The sequence below is a fragment of the Danio aesculapii genome, chromosome 21 (assembly GCF_903798145.1).
Source record: "Danio aesculapii chromosome 21, fDanAes4.1, whole genome shotgun sequence".
Taxonomy (NCBI): domain Eukaryota; kingdom Metazoa; phylum Chordata; class Actinopteri; order Cypriniformes; family Danionidae; genus Danio; species Danio aesculapii.
Window position 1 is genome coordinate 28,009,839 of NC_079455.1, and position 27,898 is coordinate 28,037,736.

At 38.1% G+C, this 27,898-nt stretch overlaps 1 protein-coding gene across 1 annotated transcript in view; it reads right to left on the reverse strand.

Moving 5' to 3' along the window:
• Positions 1-1,655: 1,655 nt before the first annotated feature.
• Positions 1,656-27,898, reverse strand: part of tsc1b (TSC complex subunit 1b) — a 40,888-nt gene continuing 14,645 nt past the window's right edge. Inside the window, exons 7-22 of the mRNA XM_056445820.1 lie at positions 26,433-26,506; positions 26,165-26,343; positions 23,974-24,092; positions 20,934-21,099; positions 20,696-20,814; positions 18,034-18,130; positions 17,519-17,614; positions 14,062-14,653; positions 10,046-10,089; positions 8,839-9,005; positions 7,308-7,490; positions 6,301-6,411; positions 5,750-5,872; positions 5,466-5,653; positions 5,171-5,344; positions 1,656-3,904 (exon numbers count right to left, since the gene is read on the reverse strand). Coding sequence (XP_056301795.1) covers positions 3,316-3,904; positions 5,171-5,344; positions 5,466-5,653; positions 5,750-5,872; positions 6,301-6,411; positions 7,308-7,490; positions 8,839-9,005; positions 10,046-10,089; positions 14,062-14,653; positions 17,519-17,614; positions 18,034-18,130; positions 20,696-20,814; positions 20,934-21,099; positions 23,974-24,092; positions 26,165-26,343; positions 26,433-26,506 — 3,021 coding nt within the window. The 3' untranslated portion in view covers positions 1,656-3,315. The remainder of the gene's footprint in view (positions 3,905-5,170; positions 5,345-5,465; positions 5,654-5,749; positions 5,873-6,300; positions 6,412-7,307; positions 7,491-8,838; positions 9,006-10,045; positions 10,090-14,061; positions 14,654-17,518; positions 17,615-18,033; positions 18,131-20,695; positions 20,815-20,933; positions 21,100-23,973; positions 24,093-26,164; positions 26,344-26,432; positions 26,507-27,898) is intronic.

The window sequence follows — 27,898 nt, forward strand, 5'->3', positions numbered from 1 at the left end:
ATTTTTGTTTACAATGACTAAAAACTCAACTGTTTAGTCTCCACTTTCCCACGTAATCTTAACTGCCTCTCTGGCTATACCACTAACTGTGCTCTCTCTCTCACACAAAAAAAAAAAAAAAAAATTTTACTACTAATGCTTTTCTTCTTAGACTTTACACACCTGAAACTTGTCTATAGCACTTGTTCACTGCTGCTCTTATAGTTGTGTAAATTGCTTCCTTGTCCTCATTTGTAAGTCGCTTTGGATAAAAGCGTCTGCTAAATGACTAAATGTAAATGTTTACAAATAATATTTATGCTGTAGTTTTTCTTAACGATTTATTATTTAATTAAGTTACGATTATTGGCCTACTGTCATCAATCTTGAATGTATAGGAGCACAAACTTGAATTTAGCCAACTTCAAACTTCAATTAATTCAGAAATTAATATTTTATCCACTATTGCATTATTTAAAATCGTCATTTACAAATTTAAATAAAAAACTAACAAAATAAAATGCAATGAATAATATGTGACGAATGTTGTCAAACTTACACAGAAAAAAAATATTTTGCAAAATTGTTGAATTTAAACAAACAAATTACATTTAGTAATGTTCAACTTAATTTGATTAAATTTAGCCCAAATAAATTGTTTACAATCACTTAATTTAACAAAACCATACCCAGAAAGTTAAAACACTTTTTTTTTTTAAATTAACAAATAGGTTAAAGGAGTAGTTAACCCAAAATGAAACTTTTTTTTTTCATTCTTCATCTTACCCAAGACATGCTCAATAATGTTGATCTCTGGTGACTGGGCTGGCCAATCCTGGAGCACTTTGATCTTCTTCTTTGATGTGGAGGCTGATGTATGAGAAGGAGCGCTATCCTGCTGAAGAATTTGCCCTCTCCTGTGGTTTGTAATGTAATGGGCAGCACAAATGTCTTGATACCTCAGGTTGATGATGTTGCCATCCACTCTGCAGATCATGCATGCCTCCACACTGAATGAAACCATGATTTTTCCTTCACCAAACTTGACTGATTTCTGTGAGAATCTTGGGTCCATGCAGGTTCCAATAGGACTTCTGCAGTTTTTGTGATGATTGAGATGCAGTTCAACAAATGATTCATGGGAAAAATCTACTTTCTGCCACTTTTCCAAATGATCAACTAGAAGTCGAGTTATTATTTGTTTCTCTTACAACTGGGATCGACGACAGAACTTTTGTCAGGTAGGGTACATTATGTTTGTATTAGAAGCAAATCTGTGCAACAAGCAGTTGTTACTTTTAGGGATACAACAACAGCCGGAAGTTAAAGAATTATTTAAATTACCCATTAATTTTATTTTATTAATGTCTACACCCACCCCAACCTTAAACCTACTCCTCAAAGTAAACACAGTAATTATTGTTGTACAGTAATTATAATGTTGTAATAATATAAATAATTATCATTAACTTCAGGCTGCTGCTGTATCTCTTCTAGACTTTACCGCACCAAGCTCTGCCCATACCAATCAGCATCAAATCAGATCACCGTCAACAGCCAAAAAAATGATGTGATCCATTCCAGCTTAGCTTATAGGCCTTAAATTGCATTTCATTTCCATTCCAGACATCAAACCAAACTAATCAGAGGAAAATCAATCAAGGAAACCCCAAATCTGTAGTGCAAAACATTGAAGACGATTTTATTTTTGTCATTCACAGTTAACACAAGCAACTGCTTTTAAGAACATTTTCCACCCGACCCGGCCTTTCATTTTATTTCCTCCTCGACAAAATCCAGAACTTTCATCTCCAGCAAAGGAGCTCAAATTCAAACATTCCTTTCCTTTCACGCTGATTGTACCTTGTATCTTGTCACATCGTGGCTCCTGTCGTTGGCATTAAAAGAGGATTGTTGTACATGCTCTAGATAGCAAGGCAGAAGAAACAGCAGAGACTTCGAGGGGACAACAGGATTTGGGTACAATTTTATAACCGTCATGTCTGCAATTTCTAAATGACGATCAGCATGACCACTTGATATCGCCTACATGGTATGACCAAAAATTGCCTACTTGATATCGGACAGCTTACGACCAATTCTCAGAGTACAGATCTTGTACTTACCCCCTCAAATTGATATGTGGTAGCATAAAAACAGTCGAGTGAATAATACAACAAAAACCGATACATTTAAGTTCTACAGAATACTATTATCGTGTTATGGATCGAGTATTTGGCACTCAAAAAGCAAAATTAGTAATAATATACTCTGAAGTGAGAGGGTAAATGACAGATCATTCATACTATTATCAATTATCCAAGCGAATATGATGACTGAGCTTTAGATTGATGGTTAGTATCGTCAAAGAGAAGTACTTCATTTGAATTAAATGTCAAAATAAGGCTTCAAAATGGCCACTAGAGTTTAATTCAGAGATTACAGATTAGGTTTGACTAGATGTGGGTAGTGATCTACGGCCGTTGTTTAGGATTATGATGTTTTTTGTAAGTTTTAAAAGCACTGGCGAGTGTCTGGTAATACTTAAAAAGCTAAAAAGGAGAAGACAAAAAATAAATAATTTAAAAAACATGTCTAACCTTCCTCTCATTTGGCTTCCTCTCATTCATTTCTCCAGATTTAGTCTAGTCCAAGACTATTGTAGATTTTCTTTTTTTCTGTAAATGAGTAAGAAATGAGTGCAATTTAACCCAGAATTAAATCTGGGATACAGGTCATCGCTTTCAATTCAAACACAAACATACATCTCACACACACACACACACACACCCATACATACAGTAACACAATAGAGATAAAGATGGTTTGAGCTCATGAAAATGCACTTGACATGTTTAAAAGGTTTTTAAACACTGACTTCTGCTTGGCACAAGATGACCATCAAACCTCCTCCTGACATCCAAGCAAATACTTCTGTTCTTGCTCTGCACGGGTGAGTTGTGAAGGTTGAAGTTTTGTACCTTTCCTAGGACTGAATGAACTTATATTGCTTCTAAACAGACAAAATGTAAAGCTGCAACAGTTACTTGGTAAAAATGGAGCAGACAAATTAGCAAAATAAAATAAAAGATGCAGCTTCTGGTGAAGAAAGCAGTAGAGTTACTTAAAAAAACACCTCTTTACACAAAACATTAGTCCATTCCTTCCACTTGTTCCGTTTTAGTGAGGGTTTGACTAATTTATTGGCTCCAAATCCTGTTGTCGGCTTGCGGAAATGGGACAGATAACACTGAAGATTGAAAGAGTCTTGCCTTACGCTCTATGAATCTAAATTTGCACATTTCTTCATTCTCCCTCTCGTCGTTTTCCATAACTTTAGCTATGCTCCTGATGACTTTCGTTATAGTCCATAATTCTCAACGGTTGCTGCCTGGGTCGCTCTGGGCATCTCGAACCAAACGTGTCTTGTTTTTTGGCTCTCTGAGCGTCGGGTTGGGTTTCTTTAGCTGATGTGATGAGCGTGAAGCTCTGTGCAGTGGTGGAGACGGACGGACTCTTTGCTGTCGTCTCTGTGCAGAGCTCCGTTTTTAGGCCCTGTGATAGACCAGTTAGACGAGGAGGCGGGGTTTCGTCCTCATCGCACTGGCTTTCGCTTTTGTTGCGGAATAACTCTCGTGCCCGCATGCCCAGAAAGCTCTTGGCGCTGGGGTAGGAGCCTACGGTGAGTGGGGTGTCAGATGACACCAGGGGTCCGGGGGGTCCCATGGGGGAATGGGGACGGTGAGGGGGCGGTTCCACCAGGACAGGTGGGGGAGTGTCTCGATTGCCGTTCACCGAGTTGGCCGGAGAAGAGCTGGCTTTGGGATGGCCTGGTGATAAAGTGCTGCCGTTGCCATGTGGAGACTGATGGGACTTGCCGTCCCCTTTTGTGGCTGTTTTGATGGCACTGTCGACCACTATGACACTGGGATAGCAAGAAACAACCAGATAAAAAAAGTGTAAGTGTATGAAAAAAAACATTGATTAAAGGGTGGAAAACAGGGCCCTCAAAATGTCACCAAAAAAAAAAACAAATACTGAAGCCACACAAACAGTGCAAAAAAAGCAGAGAACAACTTATAATGTAAAAGATTTATATTATTAGATACTAGGGATGTCCCGATCAGGTTTTTTTGCCCTCGAGTCCGTGTCATTTGATTTGAGTATCTGCCGATACCGAAACCCAATCCGATACTTTTAGAATACATAAAAATAAAGAGCGAAGAAACACCTCCATCTCTTGCAATCCCAAGGTTACATATCTCACAGTTTGCTACGGCAATGCTGTCTTCATCAACATTATAATACCTCCAGACAAGACAAACTAGCGCTTTCTGCTTCAAGCTGCTTCCGTGTTCTACTTTGCCGGCATTTAACCAACTGCGTCACTGCAACAAAGTGATGTCATGCTGTTTCTGTGTGAAATCAAGAAAGAGGTCTAACTCTGTGTCACCACATAACTATAGATGTGTTAAAAAATAATATATATACTTATATATTTGAGTCCTGATCAAGAGGTAACGTCCGATTGCGATCGAGTCTGAAACTGCATGATAGGGACCAATTTTCCGATCACATGATCGGATCTGGACATCCCTATTAGATACTTTAGATAAAACTATTATGCATCAAACTATTGCATTTTATATGTATAAAATGTTTGAAGCTGCGACCATTTTTTTTCATATTGTGATGCAATTCCTAGAGAAACTAATTATTAAATGAGAAAACAGTGGGCGTGGCTTGTTTTTTCAACTGTGCGCTGAATGGATATAGTTAATGCCCTTTAATTCAGAAAGATATGAACAGGGTTTGGGAAGAGTCATTACAACCTAACAGACACCACCTCCTCCTCACCATTTCTGTTTGTTGTCAAAACTGACAGAAGGAGGGGCGTGGTTAAATATGTTAGCCACGCCCAATTCCTAAGATATATGCAATCTGACAAATTAACTGAAAAAAAAACTGCTTTTACAGTTTTCAATTTAAGATTAGAAGTGCAAACTTTTGTTCTCAATGACATGCACAGAAGAATTATTTACCACATAACTAACAATGTGAGCTAACAAATCAATATGGTTAGTTTTTATTTCTTGGGGGCTTTAAACATACCCTTTTATCTAAATGCAAACACATTCAGAGATAATCACAAGTTCTGTGTTTACCAATGTTTTTACATACAAGCGCTTACCTGGGCTCGGTGGAGCTGTGTGGCTCAGTAGCACCCTCTGCCTGTAAGGCTGAATCAGCGACAGAAGAATCTTCTGTTTCCAGCCTGCTGTAGAGCTGCAGAAGCTCAGTCTGCAGAGCCAGAGTCACTCTCCTCTGTGCCTGATACCTGCTCTCAGAGGCCTGCAGCTCCCCTCTGAGCAAAAGACAAACAAGACAGACTCAATTCATATATACACAGTAAACCAAGGAGGTATTTTGTGTTTGCAAGAGTCAAGTTGTCTGTACGGCACAAAGATCTTCAATTCAGATCATACTTGGCCTGAGCTTTGACATCTTCCAGAAACTTCTTTTGTTCTGCGATCAGGTGTTCCTTCTTAGAGAGCTGAGTCTCCAGCTCCGCCACTCTCTGCTGAGCCGCGTCCAGCTTTTGGCTCTGAAGTAACAGATTCTGCTTCAGACGTTCCGTCTCCTTCCCCCAAGACGTCTGCAACATCTGCACCTCCTACAGGAAAGACGGCAGAGCAGAAAATGCAACATGTACTACATTTATGTCACAGATGACATAAGGCGCTGTGCTTCTGCTTCCTTTGGCTTGTACCTTGCTAGTATCCGGTCCAGCCTGATGAAGCTCCTGAACACAAAGTTTATGGGCTTCTCCTAACAGCAACAGCTGCTTATTCAGAAAACTCAACTGCTGCTGAACACTTTCACTAGACGACAACTGAGGAAAGAATAAAGTAGGACATACATAATAGCAATGTACTGACAAAATTTAAAGGAACAGTTGACTCCAAAAAACGATTCCCAGCAAACAATTTTGTGTTTAATAGACGTCTAATAGACATCTAAACGTAGACAGCTTGGATAAAACAAAGCTAAACTTGGGCTGTCAGTGAAAATCTAATAGACATCTAAGAATAGCCCAAAACTAGACTAGTCATCAAATAGACAGATAAGACAGACTTTATATGTGTATTCATTCATTTCTGTTTTTTGATGACTAATCAACATTCAGATTTTCACTGACAGCCCAAATTCAGCCTTGTTTTAGCCAAGAAAAACAAAAATTCTTGCTGGGTTACTACTGTAAATTCTCCCAAACATACTCAAGGATATGGCATTAGCTGTTTCCTGAGTGATTATTTTTACCTTGACAGTGAGCTGGTTCAGCAGGTGTCCTGTGTGGCACACCTCATTATTGGCCTTCTGAAGCTCCGCCTCCATCTCTCCTATTCGCTTCTGGCATTCTTGAAGCTTGCTCTGATTGGAGGAAAGATGCATAAATGAACACTCTGATTTTAAATTCTGCATCATTTTGATTCTACATCACATAACAACTGGACGGTGCTAAATCCAGGTAGTGAGCTTACCTGATTAAATAAAAAATGTGCCATCTAATTTCATAAGTATTTTCAAGATTTGCCTTCAGATTAAGTCAGTCCTAATTACAATACCATCTCAAAGCATTTGATGCCATTTTATGGCTATCACAGAAACAAACACTGCCGTTCTCCATACTGTTTTTTAATCATTGGCTGCCCCCAAAATCGCCTACTACCAAGTAGGTACTGTATTTGAATGTAAACATACTACTCCACCATTAGGAATGTACGTTCTATACAGAATGAATGCGAGTAGTATGAATTGAACGTACTACAGCCGCCATTTTGTCATCTTCACATGACCCACCTGCATCGCTTCACTCCCATTCATGAATTCTCTCATGGCGCATCATGGGATAGCGTAGCGCCCATCGGACACATACTTCAGAATCTCGCTGGAAGTAGTAGGTCATCCGGATACTTCTCGCATACTGTTTTTCGATTTCTATGAATTCGGACATACTACCCGGCTCACATACTGTTTTTAGAGCACTACATCATATGCAAGTATGCGATTTCAGCAATTGTCTCCTTTCATGCTCGAATAATTTATACAACCTTATTTTCTACTACCAGATAAAAAGATCACAAAAAGTCTCTATAACCCTACTAAAAGAAATCCGTAAACAAGATTGTTTCTTCCTCGCTTACATATACTTGTTCTCTAATCAACTTGTTTAACCCAGTGTGTAAACATGGTCTAAATGTCACCATGATGAGCATTGAAAGCAAAAGAAAAACAAAATAAAGATAGCGTGTGCAAGGGTAAAGCACCTGTAACTCCTGGTTTTTGGTGTAGTAGTCATCCCTGGCCTGCTGCAGTTGTCGTATCTGGCTGTGCAGGCGTGTAACTACAGTCTCTCGGTCGTCCCAGAGCTGCCGGTATCGCTGCTGCTCCACCTGAAGGCTCTCTCTCAATGACAAGATGTCCACACTTTGCAGGTTCAGCTGGTCCTTCTGTAGAGACAAACACACAGATACACGAATCAACACTATTGGTATCTGACGCCCTCTAGTGGTCAACAATAGTGAAAGCATTTTTAGCCACCAAACATTCATTCATTCATTCATTTTCTTTTCGGTTTTGTCCCTTTATTAATCTGGGGTCGCCACAGCGGAATGAACCGCCAACTTATCCAGCACGTTTTTACGCAGCGGATGCCCTTCCAGCCGCAACCCATCTCTGGGAAACATCCTCACACACTCATTTACTACGGACAATTTAGCTTACACAAATTAACCTGTACCGCATGTCTTTGTACTGTGGGGGAAACCTGAGCACCCGGAGGAAACCCACGCAACGCAGGGAGAACATGCAAACTCCACACAGAAACGCCAACTGACCCAGCCGAGGCTCGAACCAGCAACTTTCTTGCTGTGAGGCAACAGCACTACCTACTGCGCCACTGCGTCGCCACCAAACATTGTTTTACTAAAAAAAGTAATTACTTAATTTCTGTTTTTCTTAATGAACATAATGGATTAAATGCCATGAGTAATGGTGTGTCTGATGGCTAAATACAATCATTTGTGACTCCGGGCATTACTTTGTAGAGAAAGGCATGGGGTGTTTTTTCAACTATATAAACAGCTCAAATTTTACCCACTGACAGTTTAAAGGAACACTCCAATTTTTGCATAGAAATAGGCTCATTTGGCAAGTCCTCTTGAACTAAATAGCTGAGTTTTACCATTTTTTAATTTATTCAGCTAATCTCCGGGCATGACAGAGCACTTTAGCTTAGCTTAGCATAAACTGTTGAATCGAATTAGACCCTTAGAATCTCCCTCATAAAATAAAAAAGGATTACTGACAAGCTTCCTATTTAAAGCTTGATTTAGTACACATTGTATTTACAGAATAGTCAAGCTTTAAATAGGAAAATGATCTAAACTTTTTTGAACATCTGAGCAAGATGCTAATGGTATAATCCGATTCAATGATTTGTTAGGCTAAGCTAAAAGTGACTTGGAGATCAGCTGAAAGAATTCAAAAATGAGAAAACTCAACTGTTTAACTCTAGAGGACTTTAAAATGAGCCTATTTCCAAAAAAGTGGAGTGTTTCTCAACCACGTTCCCGGAGCACCACCAGCTCTGCACATTTCCATGTCTCCTTAACCAAACACACCTGATTTAGATCTTCAGCTCATTAGCAGAGACAAAGGAGACATCCAAAACATGCAGTGTTGTGGTCCTCCAGGAACATGGTTGAGAAAGCACCGTTTTAAGGTATACAACGACACCTAGTGATTCTAGTGTAAATGTTGTCTGAAAAAAATCAATGAATTTTTTATTGAAGTTACCATGGCGTTATTCTGCTCCTCGAGTGCAGTGGCGTTGATGATTCGCCGAAGCAGACGTCGGTTGCGAACGGCATGCTGCTCTCGCTTATAGCGCTCATACAGGAGCTGGTTGTGTAGAAGCAAAAGCTGACTGCGCAGTGTGTGCAGCTCGTCCAGAGGAGCCGAACCTGTCAACAAGAAGAAAGAAGTTAAATCAACAAATAAAATTAAAATTTGTCCCAAGACAAGAATGGGTGTTGTTAAATAGTTTTAGGGCAACTTAAATAAAAGGCTTGATCCACTTAAAATGTTGACTACTACATTATTTTCACCACAGAGATTTAAAACATTAAAGTAGATTGTTTCTGCATTTAATATGTCTTTTATCCATATAAAACCACTAGGGGTGTGACGAGACGCCTACTCCACGAGATTAGACGAGACACGAGATTACGTTCACGAAAACGAGACAAGATTTGTACACTACTTTTAAAAAATTTTATTTATTCAACAGAAGAAAAAATAAATAAAAATCACAAACTGCAAAATTATTTAGGTGCTGTTTTAAAATCAACTTGTAATGAACGTTATTTTACTTTTATTTTAGTGAATTCTATGGAGTAAAGGGCATGCTGACACTGCAAAATAGGCCAGCCTGGGTTGCCAGGTGTGTGCAAAGCACTTGATTTGCAGTTCAAATCCAATCCTGCCTCCAATCTTAAATGCTAAATTCACCCTCGCGCTCCATCATAACATCACAACTCACGAGATAACTTTTCACATCGATGAGAAATCCCGTCATAAAAACTTGTTACACCCCTAAAAACTACCTTTATATTTAAACTAAATTCAAATTAAATAAAGCATAATTTTATGAGAAAACATCAGCTTTAACTAATGTATCTAAAGCAAAATTGCTTTTTTAGATGCAAAAAAATATTTCAACAAGAACAAGAGACCTTTATTTAATAGCTCACATGTATTTTCTCTACAGAACATAAATGCATCCTTGTTTTTACAAAGGAATTCAATGGTGATTATGGGGAACATTTTTTAAATATTATCTTTCTGTCATTTGCTCATCCTCATGACTAGAGCATGAAATGAAAGTTCATTTTTGGAATCCCTATCCCTTTAATTCACCTTTAAATGTTTGTCCCTGTCTGAAATACGGCATTGTTTTTCTGTGTTCTGAAAGAACTGATTTTCCAAAAGCAGTGTTGTTTACCTCCAAAGTGTGTCCAGTCAGCTGACTTGCTTGGCAGGGGCAGTCTGAGAGCGATTGCAGATATGTTGGGAGAAAAGGAAGAAAAAACACAGGGGATCAACAGGGTCGGTTGCAATGTGACAATAATTTTAGACACATTGCTTTTCTGGCAGAAATACCCTTTGCACACAGAACCGTCTCTTACCACAGTCAAAACACCTCAATTTTGTGTGAGCCCAGTAACCCAACTCAATTATGTGTCTTCTTGTAAGGCCTGTGCAGGAGGACAGAGAGCTCTGATTGTGTTCGGGCAACACTGGCTCTGCTGTTAGACTGTGGACTGATTTGTGTGGCTGTGGATGTGACACGGCACAATGCAGACAGTTGTTTCACTGTAATAGCAAGTTAGTGGGACAAATCTGCAACCAGTTTGACCTGGTTCTGCTTAAAGGAACACTCCACCTTTTTAAAAATAGGCTCATTTTACAACTACCAAGAGCTAAACACTTGAGATTTACCATTTTCAATCCATTCAGCCAGTCTCTGGCTCTGGCAGGAGCATGGTTAGCTTAGCATATTACTGAATTAGATTAGACCATTAGCAAATCACTCAAAAATGCCCCAATTTGATAATTTTCCTATTTAAAGCTTGACTTTTCTGTAGTTACACTGTGTACTAAGATCAGAAGAAAATTAAAAGTTGCTATTGTTGAGGTCAATATAGCTAAGAACTACTCTCATTCAGGCATAATAATCAAGGAACTTTGCTGCCGCACCATAACTAGACCAGGCACAATGACGTTACGCAGTAATTACGCTTGAAAATCTTGAAAATCTGGAGAAATGTGCTTGAAAAATGGAGACATTTTTGAGAGATGATTCAGAACTACTTTCAGGTACTCGGTTATATAGTTGTGCCTAATCCGATTCAATGATTTATGCTAAGTGAAGCTGAAAGTGCTTCTGTCAGACCCGGAGATCTGCTGAATGGATTGAAAAATGTTAAGGCTCAACATTTTATCTAGGGGACTTGTGAAATGAGCCTATTTTTAAAAAAGTGGCGTGTTCCTTTAAAGGTGCAAGTCTAACAAAGTCTTCTAGCTTGAAAACTTTCAGAGGAAAACAGGTTATTCTTGTTGGCTTTAAACCTCCTTATTGTGATGAGTGTGTTCTGAGAGTTTGCATGTAAATCAAGTGTTAAAAAGTGCTGACTTTTTAACATCACTGATACCCTCATGGGCAGTGCGCAGATCTTTGCTGATCCTATCCAGCTCTTTTCTTTTCACAATAAAAGCCAAAAAATGAAAAAGAAAATATGTTTTAAGTATTGACATGTTGTTGAAGTAGCAGCTATTTATGTTTATTATCATTTGTATTTAAGGTTATCTTCATGGTAAAATCTGGTAAGATCCAATTTAGTCAAAAGTTGGTTGCCCTTTCAGTGGCATCAAAAACTATTGTGAATAATAGTTTAAAAACATATACAGTACACAGAAAAAAAAACTGAATTCTGGATGATGCATAAATAGCTGTGTTTTGAGTTTGGAAGTGGTGTATTGATTTAAAATACTGTGTAAACGATCTATAATATAAATAACTCATTTATAATCTATACACAAAGATCAGTAAGCAGAAAGATAATGTCTGTTGTCAATTACAATGACATATTTTGCAAGTAAATTACTTGACTTTATTTTTACCAATATAAATAAGTGATTTACAGCTCTGAAAAAACATTAAAGCGATAGTTCACCCAAACATGACTATTTTATTTACTTACACTAAATTGGTTCTAAACCTTTTGGAGTTAAATTTTTTTGGTAGAACACAACATTTTCAAGAATGTTGGTAACCGGTGTGCTTTGAATTCCATAGTAAGAAACCAAAATACTATACAAGTATGACTAAATATTGACTAAATATTTCCAACATTCTTCAAAATATCTTCTTTCGTTTTCAACGGAAAAAATACACTAAACAGGTTAAAACAAGTGGAGAATGACAGAAATTAATTTGTGGGTGAACTATCTCTTTAAAAACAACTCTGAAATGATACGTGCATAATTACCATCATATTGAATTCAGATGTAATTATTTTGGTTTATTATTCACAATATGCACAATTCTTTGTTTTGTTTAAATAATTTTGTAAACATTTCTTATGTTGGCATGGGTTCACAATAGGTGGTGCATAATCATTATTTATCAAATATGTTTTGATTGGTTTAATCATGTCACATGGGTAAAGTGGTTAAAGAAACACTCAACTTTCATTTTGAAAATTCTCTCATTTTAAAAGTCCCCTAGAGCATAAATTTGAGTTTTATCATTTTTAAAATCCAAATTCATCTCCAGGTCTGGCAGGAGACTTTTAGCTAAGCTTAGCATAAATGTGTTGGATTAGACCTGCCGTACCATGGCTGCAGCAGACGCGATGAAATTACACAGCACTATTACCTAGTTAACTAGCTGGGGACTTGGGTTGGGTCGATAGAGGATACCATAGTCCATGGCTGATAAACATCACGATGCTGAGCCAGCATCGCGATCCTCCGCCTCGCCCCTGTTGCAGCAGCAACCCACTCGTGAAAAATACACACAGCTCTGTTTACACTAATACATCTTAGTTTTAAAATGGCATTTTTGAACGAAAACGATCCACATCCACACTGGTGTTTCACCTAACATTTCTGAAAAGCCCTCCTTTCACACTATACCGCTGAAAATGCACATCATGTGACCACACACACACAAACACACACGCGCACACACACACACACACACACACACACGCACACGCACACGCACACGCACACGCACACGCACACACGCACACGCACACGCACACGCACACGCACACGCACACACGCACACGCACACACACACACGCACACACACACACACACACACACACACACACACACACACACACACACACACACACACACTCTTGTCATAGGCTATGTGCTCGTCTGACTCTGAGCTCCAGCTGTCAGCAGGTGCTTTGAGCACAAAACCCCAAAGAGCAGTGCATGTCAGACAGTTTATCAAGGATGTGTGGCTGGATCGCGTCTCACTATAGTTGTTGAACATGATATTTAATTAATCTAGTCTCTATCTAACGACTCTTCAGTCTTTTGAATCACATTAGACATCGTACAATGCCAAATTGGTCAACATCACCCAACCCTACTGGTGACTGTTTTTAGACACTGCTCATATCATTGCACCAGCTGCAGCCATGGTACGACAACAAACTTCCTTAATTATTATGCTATAACAAGAGTATTGTAACGCCTGGGTTCACTTCAGGAAGGCACAGGATCACAGGAGTACCAAATAGATAGATTTACTGATACACACTTACATGGAAGGACATAGGAGACTCAGGAATGACATAGGGTGAAAACAAGCATCAACGTAGAGAGAATACCAGACAAAGACTGAACCAAACGAAGGGGTATAAACACACAGGAACATAATGACACTGATGATACACAGGGGATAAACACAGGTGGAACAAATTAACATCAACTAATGGCGGGAACTAGAGCAAAGGAGCACATGGGGAAGCTCACAATATGAAAACAAACACACATGGAAGACAGACCTAACAAGTATAGCCAAATCAACAAAGAAAATTAGTAACTTTAAATTTTTTCATGAGTCTAAGTACACAATGTAACTACAGAAGTGTCAGGCTTTAAATAGGAAAATTACTTGTTTTGACATTTCTGAACAAGGTGCTTATGGTCTAATAAAATACAATGGTTTGTGTTAAGCTAAGCTAAAAATGCTCCCACCATACCTGGAGATCGCCTAAATGTATTCAAAAATGGAAAAACTCAAATGTCACGCTTGGTAACTTGTAAGATTAGCCAATTTCCAAAACAGTGGAGTGTTAACGTCTTGCTCAAAGACACAAAGTCAACTCATTGATCCCTTCTTTTGGATTACAACCTCAGAGCTTTAATCACCAGGCCACAAGACCACAAGCTTGATTTATTGCAAGCCACAATCAAAGCAAAAAGTCTTACCTCTTTAGCACTTTGTCATGGGCGTCTCCACCCTGCTGCACGAGGCGATCCAGCACCTCCAGAGGCGAAGCAGAGGTGACCCCCTCCACACCATCGTCCTCCCCTTGCCTGCCCGAATCCCCTCTCTGAAATCTCTCCATCGCCACTCGCTGCACAATCTCTGAAGTCTTCCTTCCAACAAAAAGAGAGGCAGCCCGAGGCAGAGCCATGTCAAACAGAGCCTCGTATGGCATGGGTGGAGGTTTACATGGGCTCGGGGAACACAAGCCAAATTTTAAGGCCTCGTCATCCGGTGCTGAAGGGCTTCGATGGAGGAGGCTGTGCGTCGGGTGTTCAATGGGCATGAACACTGGCTGGAAGGACCAGGGTTGCTCTTGGGACGGTCCTCTGCTGACTCTTCCTCTGTCGCTGGGTGTTATTTCAGTTTTGTCAGGGGTGGAGATGGTGTTGTGAAGAATAGAGGAGGGCATGGGTTTCTGTTGTGCTCCAGTCAGGGTCTCTGTAGTACTGAAGAATGGAGAGTCAAAGCCGCGGAGGCCGGCTAGATCCCGCTTCTCCTCTGTTAACTTCAGGAGCTCCTCTGTGATGGCAGCTGAGGGGATGGAGTATAGAAATAATGTAGACGTCATCAGATCTTCACAACTTAATAATTTTGTTATTATTTAAAGGAAAGAGATAACAACTGAATTGTGAATGATTTCCGTCACAGGGTGTTAATGCACATTTTGAAGTGTCTCTTGAGAAAGGAGTGACAGAAATGCAAAATTTCTAATTAATATTCCTACATTTTTACACTCGCTTGAGGTGGTTTTGAACTTTTGTGAAAAAGGGTTAATGTGAATAGTGGGAGATGGATCACTCATTCATTTTCCTTTGGCTTAGTCTCTCATTTCAGAGGTCACCACTGAGGAATGAACTTCTAACAATTCCAGCATATGTTTTACGCAGCGGATGCCTTTCCAGCTGCAACCCAGTACTGGGCAACACCCAATCTTTCTTGCATTATCACACATTCATACACTACGGCCAGTTATTTTATCCAATTCATTTCATGCAAACTCCACACAGAAATGCCAACTGACCCAGCCGGGACTCAAACCAGTGACCTCTTGCTGTGAGGTTATAGTGTTACTATGTTACCAATACTACAGTCAGACACACAACCTGATGTAAATTGCTAATTGCAAACTTTGAAAAATGCTTGCTTCATCCTAGGATGGAAACACATCTATTTACATAGATATTTACATTAGATGTCACCCACCCTGTTGTTGTCTATTGGAAGCAATGTGTCAATAGAGCCGCCATTTTAGTACAGGGTAGCGCTTCTTGGAAATGAAAGTTGGACCAAGGTGTAGTGGAGAACTGGCCATCCGGAGCCATAGATGCAGTTGAAGTCAAAATTATTAGCCCCCGTTGACTTTTTTTTTTTTTTTTTTTGTTCTTTTTGAAATATTTCCCAAATGATGTTTAACAGAGGAAGGACATTTTCACAGTATGTCTAATAATACTTTATCTTCTGGAGAAAGTCTTATTTGTTTTATTTCAGCTAGAATAAAAGCAGTTTTTATTTTTTTCAAAAGCCATTTTAAGGTCAAAATTATTAACCCCTTTAAGCTATATTTTTTTCGATAGTCTACAGAACAAACCATCATTAAACAATAACTTGCCTAATTACCCTAACCTGCCTAGTTAATCTAATTAACCTAGTTAAAGTGACTTTAAGCTGTATAGAAGTGTTTTGAAAAATATCTAGTCAAATATTATTTACTGTCATCATGGCAAAGATAAAATAAATCAGTTATTAGAAATGAGTTATTAAAACTATTGTTTAGAAATGTGTTGGAAAAATCTCTACGTTAAAAAGAAATTGGGGAAAAAAATAAACAAGAGGGCTTATAATTTAGGGGGGGTAATAATTCTGACTTCAACTGTACATAAAGATATATGCATATATCTATGATCAGGAGTTTTCCCGGTGGTCAGTATGCAAATATATATTTTTAAAATTATGATAAATCACCATCACCTTTCTACATCAATGGATAAGTGATCGCATGGGCATTGCCGACAAAGAGCATGTATTTGTGTGCATGGAAATGTATTATCCTCCCTCCCTGTTAATTTTGATCTAATCTGTGTCCTGAAACACACCCCTCTTCTGCTTTCACTTCTAATTCTAACAGAGGGAGCGATTCGTTTGTGAATGAATGACTCGTGTGCCGACAAAGAGCATCTGTTTGTGTGCATGGAAATGTATTATCCTCCCTCCCTGTTAAAATTGATCAAATCTGTGTCCTGAAACACACCCCTCTCCTGCTTTCACTTCTAATTCTAACAGAGGGAGCGATTCGTTTGTGAATGAATGACTCATGTGAACTATGAATATCCCTGCAGCTCAATGTGCAGATCCACCTTCTAAATGGTTTACAACATTTGTAATATTCAATAATTTAGGGTGGACAGTATGTAAATTGAGGCGCAGGGACTGTTATGGTATCAGACACCCTTATAAGTTACTTTAAAAACTAGCCGTTACTTCACTTAGCTGACAATAATACAGATTTCTAGCACCGCAGCATCTTGTTGTCATATTTCATTGACATTGTTTGCTTATTTTATTCAGCAAAACTAGCATAAGCCTAGAATTTAGTGGAAGTTGGTGCTACTTTGCCTTATGGTCAGTGCAGTAAGAGACTGTATTATAATTAACATTTGTTTAGCACAAAAGTTCGTAAAAACGTAAAAAACAAAATCTTACCTATGAAATGTTCTGCCTTTATGCTTTGTTTTCTTTGTTTGCTCGTTACTACACCCATACACAGCGCTAAAGTCCATCATCTTCACATTGGCTTTATGAATGACATTTGTTCTGGGAGCACTGTACAAATGTGGCGGTGGTATTGACATGCTCAGGGTCCGTATGTGATATCTAGTGTATATATCTATGATCTATTTATATACAAACCACAGTTAAAATTATGGATTCCACTGTAAAAAAGAAATTTACTGAAGGTCAAAGAATTGTGAAAAAATAAGTGAATAAATCAATATTGGGGATGTATAGCTAAGTAATTTATTAGTAAAAAGAGTTAAAAGATAGTTAAAAGATTGTAAATTAAAGTGTTATATTTCAAAATACATATTCAATATGGAAATTATGATAGAAATAAAGGCTAGAAAAGTACAAAGTGTATTTTTGATAGTATTTTTTGTTAAAAGTAAAATTATTGAATCAAACATACTTGAAAGAAATACCTAAACACTTTCTAAAATGTAAAAGGTGCAAAACTGTAAACATGTTATAATAAAATTGGCAATTATTTTGACAGATAAAAATGTAATTAAACAATTAAAATTGCGCCAAGAAAAATTTAACTGGAAAATTGAATTTGACCCTACAACCTAACAGAATTACAGCATTAAAGTGAAAGTAAGAAAGAAAACAAGTTTATACCATCCTCCCTCTCCTTCTCGATCCTCAGTTGTTCTTGCTCCTTCATGTACACAGAGAGCTCAGTCAGGGTCATGGGCATGTTTTCACCTCTGCCATCTGGGTCAGATAAAAAACTCAATCTTTAAAATGTAACAACTGAAAATCCATTAACACCAAGAATAATAACTGTATCTATAACCATATTAGAATCCACACCAATGGAACATCATGTGAGGTTTAATACAAGCGTGCATAGTAGCTCTGTGGTCTGACACTTTAAAGTCTTGAACTCTAAATATCATTCCTCTCTGCCAATATTGTTATAGCTGTGATATTGTAGTCCCTAGTTTCATACATATCCATAATTGTTGCAGACACTTGCATGAATAGTCCTTAACAATTAGATTTCCTGCTCTGCATTTTAACATGCTAAAGTTCTTCTAACCTTAAAAGCGTTTAATCTTTCATATACAGCGGTTTTGTACATTATGGTAAGATCATTCTTGTGTTTTCAGTGATTCTCACTCGTCACATACCTCTGTGATTGATCGTTTCAGGCCCAGTTTTTTCAGACTCTCTGAGTTGCTCCTGTCTGACCAAGACGGGTTTAATGTGGTCTAAAGGTCTACCATCCTGTGGAGAACAAAACTGTCAAAATGGCTTCTAGTGAAATGCAAAGTAGTGTACGCAAGAAAAATAAGATCTTTTACAGAAGGTAGGTTAAAAGGAAAGTTTGCTGTTTACAAAATAAGATATTTTGAAGAATGTTGGCAAGCTGCAGCTATTAATGTCCATAGTATTTTTTGTTCATACTATGGATGTGAATTGCTGCTGGTTTACAACATTGTTCAGAACATCTTGTTTTGTGTTTAACAGATTAAAGAAATTTGTTGTGGGTGTAGTTCATTGCAAACTACGTCCAAAATTTACACGCGTAAAAACTCATTTTCAACCTCACGTGTTAATCACATTCACATTATACTGTACTTTTTGCACTATATACTGTACTGCATCTGCACAACTCTAGTTTGCACTCCTTGCCATGTGCCCTGAAGTGTAATTGTATTGTTTACAATTTTTATTTTTACTTGTATTTTTAAATTATATTATATGTGTAATTGTATCGATTGTAAATATAAAAATCTACTTTTAGGGCGGCACGGTGGCGTAGTGTCATCTTACAGCAAAAAGGTTGCAGGTTTGAGACTCGGCTGGGTCAGTTGCATTTCTGTGTGGAGTTTGCATGTTCTCCTTGTGTTTGCGTGGGTTTCCTCCAGGTGCTCCGGTTTCCCCCGCAAGTCCAAAGACATGCGCTATAGGTGAATTGGGTTCACCTAAAGCTAAATTGTCCATAGTGTATGTATGTGAATGAGAGTGTATGGATGTTTCCTAGTGATGGGTTGCAGCTGGGAGGGCATCTGCTGTGTAAAACATATGCTGGATAAGTTGGTGGTTCATTCCGCTGTGGCAACCCCTGATTAATAAAGGGACTAAGCCGAAAATAAAATAAATGAATGAATGAATGAATGGATGAAATCTACTTTTTGTATTAATATTATTATTCAGGATTATTTCATTTACAGAAAATTGTGTTATCTGGCAGCAGTACTGCAAGTAAAGTATCAAAATGCCACTGATATCCTAAAACTAAATGAACTGAATTTCAGGACAATTCTGCACATCTTTTTGATAAGGAGATGAACTCCCCATAACACAGATTGAATGGACACAATTTTCCCTTTTTTCATTATAGAATAAGAGAGATGAAAACAAAAGCATCACTGCTTAAATCTGACTCCAAATTGTTAAGCAATTTTTTTGCAGTGGATTAATACGTAATTTATACTGACTCAAGGCTGATTTATACATCTGCGTCAAGCACACGCGTATGGTGCGGCGCAGCCTTCGCGCGGTCACATAGCCCTTGCAGTGGCTGTCGCAGACGCTGACACGCATCTCTCTAAAAATTTAGCAACACGTCACAACGACGCATGGGTGGGACCGAGAGCCACGTGAACACGTTGGAGCGAATGTTTACAAGTGTCGAGTCCCATAAAGGAGCTCCAGATGGAATCTTTTGTTTTGTGTTGACCTAATGATTAAAGTTGTTGCACATCGCCAGTTACAGCTGATCAACACAAACAGCGCACAGAAGTATAAATGCACGGCAACACACAAGGCATGCGCAGTTGTTCACGCAAACCACTCGACGCAGAAGTATAAACCAGGCTTCATAGTGCAATGTTTCTGTCTGTGATTCATTTTTTAAATACAAAAAATAAATAAATAAAATTTTAGAAATTCAGTGTGCAAAGACCTTAAATGAAAGGAAATTTTCATTTGTCTAAAAACTATCCCTTTAAGGAAAAGTTTAAGCTGTTTTTATTGGTGTTCAAAATATACAGTGGCTTTCATCGAATAGGTAAAAACATTAAAACCATTTTCAAAATGTCTTTTAAATAGACCTTTTTTTTACATTTCCGAGTTTCTCAGTAGTGGAAGGCATCATAGTTGGGGAAACCTATAGTGCTGTGAATTGGAAAGTACAACAAATAATGGTAACACTTTATTTTGATGGTCCATTTGAGTATTAGTAGACTGTCTGCTTAATATCTGTTAATACTACTCCTTCAACAGACATTTAACTGACTATAAGAAAATATGCAAGTACATATCAACTTACACTAACCCCAACCCTAACCCCAACAGTCTACTTATAATCTAATGAGAATTAAATGGCATGTAGATGCAATGTAACTAAATTCAACAAATGGACCATCAAAATAAAGTGTGACCCAAATAACTTTACAACCCTATTTGCACAAATAATAGAAGAAAACTCCATGATGTTGTTATCAAGACTTTCAGAAAATGAAAAAATAGTGTGAGACTGATGACGGCAGCCAGAGGAGAGAATAACGTCAAATTTACTCTCAGCCCCATAGACGCTGCATTAGAAACACCTCACACAAGCAGTCATTCGTTTTTTTTTGTAATTTGAGGCAAAGATGATATTATACATTCATAAATACATATAAATGTTCATACATTTTTTTTACAAATCAAAATATTAAAAACTTTCAAGGATTTAAGATTATGATGGCCATTACACACGTCATAACAGTTTTGTGAAAAGGGTCTCACATTTTTTTGGAACAACAGCAGAGTAAATAAAGGATTTGTTAGTAAACAGAGTACCTTGCATGGTGGGCTGGCGGTGCTGCGTGGCGTTGATACAGGGGGAAACTCATCTGAGAGGCTAGGAGGAGGTGTTGCGGCTGCAGGTGTGCTGGAGGATGGGGTGCCTTTTCCACCTGCTGCATGAGAATCACCAGAACACCCAATTCATACTAAAGCTTAATGAAATGGAGAGCCAGACACACGTGCCAACATGATAAATATCAATATTGTGTACGAGCGTAGACAGTATAGTCACCAGGTGTGCTGTAGAGGCGGCTCGGTAGGTGAGAGGCACTCTGGGACAGTTCCGGGTTTGGTGACATCCCACGAGAGGAAGGGGGAGTGGCCATCCCACACTGGGAGGAGGGGCTCCAGAGAGAATCCTTAACCCCATATGTGGCATTAAATTCACAGCTGGAGTTCTATAAATAAACACAAGCACAGACAAAATAAGTCCCTTCACTGCATACACAGACTTATCTCGTGATTATCAGATGGCATCTACTATATTTATGCTTTATGGACAGTTTGGTTTACACCTTCCACAAACTCTCATTATATGCAATACTGTTGCATATATATTGCAGAGACTATAATACAACACTTTTTGGTCAATAAGATATTCTTTTTTAATTAATCCTATACTTGTGTTCCTGAAATGTGTATTGTTACAGTCCATGGGAGTTTGGATTTTTGTGCCTTCTCCCTCTCTGTCGCTCTCTCTCCCTTTGTCTGTTATTCGCTCTCTGTCTCGCCCAATCTCCTTTCTTATCCTTCTCAGGTATCTGCTGATTGGATCCCGAGCCTGTCAATCCTTATTAGGGTATTTTCTTGCAGACCAATCAGGCTTCATTCTGCGGACATTAAATTTGACCAGCACGCCTTGTTTGTTCAGTGTTGTGTGTGTGTGGGTTTGTGCTGTGTACAATTGTTTCTGTTTCTGTATCATGATTTATTCCGTGTCTCTGAGCTAATCAAAGTAAATTCAATACGGTTTAAGAGTTATCATTACTTTTTGGGGAAAAGGAACAGGTTAACAAGTCACGTGACATACATTTTGCCCGTAGTTATTTGAAATGTTCAGAAACACTAGGTAAGTGGGTGAGCGCCGCTTTTTGTATTTTTATTTATTATTTTAGGGAGTGTACTTTACTGGCGTCGCATACGCTGAAGACTTCGATTTCTTTTTTACTTTTTTATTTTCTTTAGTAAGTTTAGTAAGTAATCTGTATACATACAACTCAACATCCAGGTTTCTTGACTAACCGCATCTGTTTAATGTTTATCATTTTTATTTTTTATTTTTTTTTTCATATTTATTTTGTGTTGTCACTTGTCACTTTATGTACACTGGAAGCTTCTGTAAAAAAGAAAATTCCTTGTGTGTGTGAAGCACACTTGGCAATAAAACTGATTCTGATTCTGATTAGAGGGGAACTTGTGTTCTAGTTTATGTGGCTGTTGGTTTTGTTTAGTTCTTTGCTTTGGCATCCACTCCACTTCCTTTTTCCAATCTGTAACTTTTGGGTTTGATTATATTTCTGTGATTGCTTCTATTTATTTTCAAATGCACTGTACAAAGCTCATATACATGCCTCTCTTTTGTTGGCTTTATCACTTTTCCTTATAGAGGAATAAACAAATTAAGTGTTAAATTAAATTAAGTGTGTCCTTGTTTATTTTCATCCATTTCTTTTAGTAATAATATAATATTCTAAATGTTACATTTTCTCTAGACACCTTTTTAAATCATAACATGTATTAAAATGTAAAGTTTATGTTTATTGAATGTTGTTTATTTTGTATGGTGTTCTTTTTATAATCGCATGTTTTTTTGTCTATTTTAGAGGTTACCACAGTGGAATGAACCGCTAACTATTCTGGAATATGTTTTAAGCAGCATATGCCCTTCCAGCCACAACCGCAAACACACTCATTCACACACTCATACACTGCAGCCAATTTAGTTTATTCAAATATTTGGACTATGAGGGAGACCGGATCACCCGGAGGAAACCAACACAGGGAGAACATGCAAACTCCACACAGAAATGCCCACTGGCCCAGCTCGGACTCAAACCAGCGACCTTCTTGGTGACAGTAAGGTGACAGTGCTAATCACAGGGCCACCGTGCCACCCTGATTTTGGTTCATTTAGATGTATTTGGTCTGTATATAGGGTTTAATTTCACAGCAGAGTTCATTTGAAAGCAGACTAAGATCCTTTTAAGTCCAACTGTTTGGTGTGCACCAGGTTTCAAAAGGCCACTTTCACATCAAATGCACAGGAGTTGGCTTAAAAAAACCAAACCTACCAACTGTGAACACGCAAATGCTCAACTGATACCGCACCAACAAATGCAGTAAATCACCAGATTACACCATGTCACTTCTGAGACATTCTATGACCTGACAAGTGCCAATTCAGTATTTTAAACTTGCAAAAACAAGCTCAGACAGATGCCAACAGGGGAAACACACTGATTCAACAAAGCCCTGATTGTTTACTGCGGTCTGTCGCTGCAGTGTGAATTACGCTATAAAGACTTCATCATCTAGCCCCAAATTAAAGAGACATTATGGCAAACTTGAAAAATGCTTCGCTTTAACAGCAAGTGAGATATTGTGCTATAAAAAACATGAGCAATCAGAATGTCATCAGCCGATCAGTGTAAATATCCTGTATCTGAATGAATCCTAGTAATATTGCAGAAAGCACCAAATCCAAACAAAGCTGTGATCGTATAATCTTGAGAAATCGGAATCTGACATTAAAATATGAGCGAACAAAACAACACAACACCGTTTGTTTTCCATCTGCAGAGGGTTGAGCACAATAAAGGTCCTGACAGTGGGCAAAAACATGCGCTTTGGCGTCAGCCACATCACCAAGACAACCATTTTTGCGTCAGCTAAGAGATGGCGTGTTTTTCTCTTTTTAAAGCCCTGCACACCCACCAGAATGACTCAACACCTCTCCCCTCCTTTTCTCTGGGCTCCTTAGCCTGCCTGGAGAACAAGGAGATGATTCATGGCGGGAGAAGGAGGGGGAGCTCTGCTGTGCAGCGGGACGGGAGGGGTTCAGGGATGGCTGATTTATAGACAACAGCTGACAAGCTGACAAACAACAAGAGGGAGGAGGGAAGCAGACGCCGATTCCTGCACTGCTGCTGTTGCAGAAACCAGAAAGACAACCCGTATCGGTTTATATGCAGAACACTGATTCACTGGATTCACTCTCGTACTTCCACATTGTCAGTGTAAAGTGAGATTTTAGAGTTTAAAAAGACTTTTACCTGCCGACGGGATCCAGTTGGGCTGCAGTAGGGGGGCTGAGTCCCTGAGATAGAGGACAGGGCCAAGGGAGGGACGACAGGCTGACGAGGGGTGGAGAAATGAGTCGAGGAAGAACTTCCTGGAAATGGACGTAAAAATTATCTCCATGAAATAAAACAAACAACATCCTGACTCTGATAAAAAAAAAAAAGGGTTTGCCTGAAAACAGACTGTGACTATGTTTTGAGACAGCATGCTACATTTTATGTTTCCTAATTTAATTTGTGTCTTAAAACAGGTTGTGCTTTTGAAATATAGTTAAGGTCATGAACTGAGAAAGCCATTCCTTTGATCTGTTGATCTTTATTCATTAATTCTTTTGATAGCGATGGATTTTCTGATGGATGTCCGCTCCAGGATGCATACATATCCTTTCTCATGTCTTTATGATTATTAATAAGTTGAACGTTTAAGAGCATAGATTATATGATGACCTTAGCGTCATTCCACTTCAGAGTCAAACTGGAATAACATATGTGGGGTTGCTTTTCTGTATGCCAAATGATTTGTTTCCTCAGGATCTAGCCAGCCAGGTCATGAAAACCTCTGAGTGGATCTGGACTCTTGAAGAATTGGAAACAACGGTTTCCATGTGTTAAATATCTTAAAGTTAATTCCTTTGTATGTAAGCTGCCAGTTTGGATGTAGATTATACCGTTTTTTTAAACAGTTTTGATAAAGATGGCTGAGAGTACACTCAGCCTTGGGTATGATTGTACATTGAGTGTGTGTGTTCTATTTGATTGTGGGTCCTTTCAAAGGTATGGGGTCAGCTCTGAACATCCTAGTGGCTGTCTGACATTTGTATACTTGAGATATTGAGATATTGTTCAGAATTGTACACACACACCCATGTGAAAATTTTCCTAGTCTATCTGTGCTTTAACCAATCAGGTTTAAACATCTATATGTATGACACAGTTAATGACGTGATGTCGGAGTATAACTGTTGATGTTTTGAGACTGCAAGCAGAGCGGCCTAGGAACTCATTTGCGAGTGTTGAAGCAGGCTTCTGCTGAAGAAACTGCAAACTATCTTCAGTAAACTTTCTTTTTAATTGAATCTCTGACTCCGGATCTTCTTCATCATACAGACTGGTCATTTTTGGGTTCAAACTGTAAAATATCCCTACACTTTTGACAGAGGTCATTGTACTATAAAAACATCCTCTATGTTTCAGAACTCAAAACCTTCTGACTCAGTCTAAAAAAAGCTTTTACTGAAGCCAGTCTACCAAAATGACTTGAGGAATGTGCCACTTTATTACTTAATAGGGTGTCAAAGCAGCACATCAGCTGATGAAGATTAACACCTGCTTCTAAATCACTGCCTGCATAGCCTTGCACAAAGATATGTACACGAGATGATAAACAAGAGGCAAAAACAAATCTACACAGAAATCAAATGATAAAGATGGCTCTGAGGACAAGATGCTGTGCAGTGCCAAGTTATGAGTTGTCAAAAAGCACCAATTTTGTATTGTAATCCTCATGATCATGATCACAACAACAGAAAAGAGTAGATTAATTTTATTATTAATGAAGATCAAGAATGTGTCAGGAAGAACTTGGTCCTTTTGTATTAGCATTGAATTCAATCAAATAAAAAACAATGCAAAATACTAGTGTAAATATGCTCCAAATTGTTCTGAGCTTGACATATTATGGCCACTTCCAAAACTAGTTGAAAACCCATTTCATCAGATTGCTTACATAGTGCAATCATGTTAAAAATATTGATCAACTGATATGGGTTATTTGAACGAAAGTAGGTCAGCCAACAGCCGATATTTAACAGCTATCAGTTTATTTATTGTAATGGAAAATTACATTTAAGTTCAACAAAAATAATTAAATAATAATTAAATTGTAAATCATTTGAAAAATGATCAAAAAATTAGGCCTAAAGCAAACATAAGCATACTTCAGAAAAGTCAGCCAAACGAAAAAATGTATTGGCTGATGCCGATATTTGAAAAATGACAAATATCGGCCGATAAACCTGCCTTGGTAATATATCGGTCAACCAGTAGTTAAAACAGCAAGAAAAGACTACCTACTGTCCTAACCCATAATCACTTATGATGAATTAAGGCTAGAATCACTGCTATTTTGCTATATGCCAATTTTGAGACAGGAAGAGTCTGTTACCGTAGCTACTGTGGAAGTCACCATACGGACTGGCAGTGCAATCAGCCGGACGTTGTTGTAGATGAGCACAGAAATGCTCAGGCATGCTGGCATAGCCCTCTTCACAGGACGCCTCTTTTGGGTCCAGAGAGACTTTGGCACACTCGATAACTATATCGTGGATTTCGAATCTCTTCCACCTTTGGAGAAAAGAAACCAAATGAGGGATAAAAGCTGATGACTGTGGTTTATGTATTGCAATGAGTGGCATGAGTTAGTAATGTCTCACCGGCTGGGGTCAAGCTCATGGTCCTTGGTTCCGGTCACTAATTCAGGATGTATTCTGACATGTTCAAGCATGGGCTGCATTATGAGCACAGACACAAATGCCATCAGTTATATTTGACTGATATGACACCATGACTAATAAACAATAGCAATTAATGCATAAGTAAATTTCAAGCAATAATTTGTCATTTCTGGAGCTTAATATTTATTGATTATGGATGCACCATAACTACAACTCTATTATTCACTACAGTTCATTACAGTGCATCTGATGAATCATGGGACACTGAAAACTAGAGTAATGGCTTTAGACAACACTTCTTTGCCATTGCAAAAATACTAAAATATATAATAATAATAATAATTGTAGAAATCGCAATTGCATTTGCATAATAATTTGTATAGTTTGTTACATGTTTATACGTTATATTATATGTGTGTGTCTGTGTGTTGTATTTTTGAGTATTTTACCTATACATATTGAAAAATTCAAATAGCTAGAAAACATAACAAAGGTAATCTAAAAGTATGAATGAAGAAATGAGCACAATTAGGTACTGGATCATGGTATTGTTTTTTATATAAATATGCATGAGTAATTGGTTAAAACTATTGGCTGATTACATTACATACAGTAATATAACTTTATTAATCCCTTTAAGGAATCAATAGAATTGTTCAACTTAAAGTTATAGGTATGCAGGGCTTGATTTTAACTTTTTTTGATCACCAGTCACTGTGGCTAGTAGTTTTTCAACGCCACTTGCCATTTTCACTAGCCACAATTGTGTTGTTGGGATATATCGGTCAACCACTAGTTAAATGTATTTTATAAGCATACATTAGACTTTGGCATGTTAAAATTACTTGATTTAGATGTTATGTTATTTCCACAAGCCTCCTCGGTCATTTAACTTTTTTGTGTGTTGTGCCATTGCTCAATGAGCATGAGCAAATGGTTTGTGGTTTCAGAGTGTCGCATTGCAAGTTTTATTAGACTTTTTAGGGCTCAACACTAAGGATTTACCTTTATTTTCTCTGGCCACACCAAACTAAATTATTTGCTTGGCACAGATTTCAAATAATGGGTCAAAACAAACAAAATATAACTTTTAATTCAACAAAAATGTTCTTAAAAAACAATTAACATTTAAAAAAAAATTATTCTCATGTATCTAGAACTATACATAGTAGTCTGTCCAGGCTAAAGGTCTCAGAGCACCAGTTACTATACTATAGATAAATGGAGTTAATCTCCTATTAAAGCTGTTGTCAGTGAGCGGGGATTGCCTGTGTCTCACCGTGCACCTGATCATCCTCTCATTCGGTATTCACCTGCTTTCTTTTGCTCATGCTGCTTCTCGAATTCTAAGATAGCATTTGCACGCATATTGACAAACGATCTTAAACTAAAATTCTACTCTTTAGTGATAAGGCAGCACTGGCAATTTAAAAATTATTTAATGT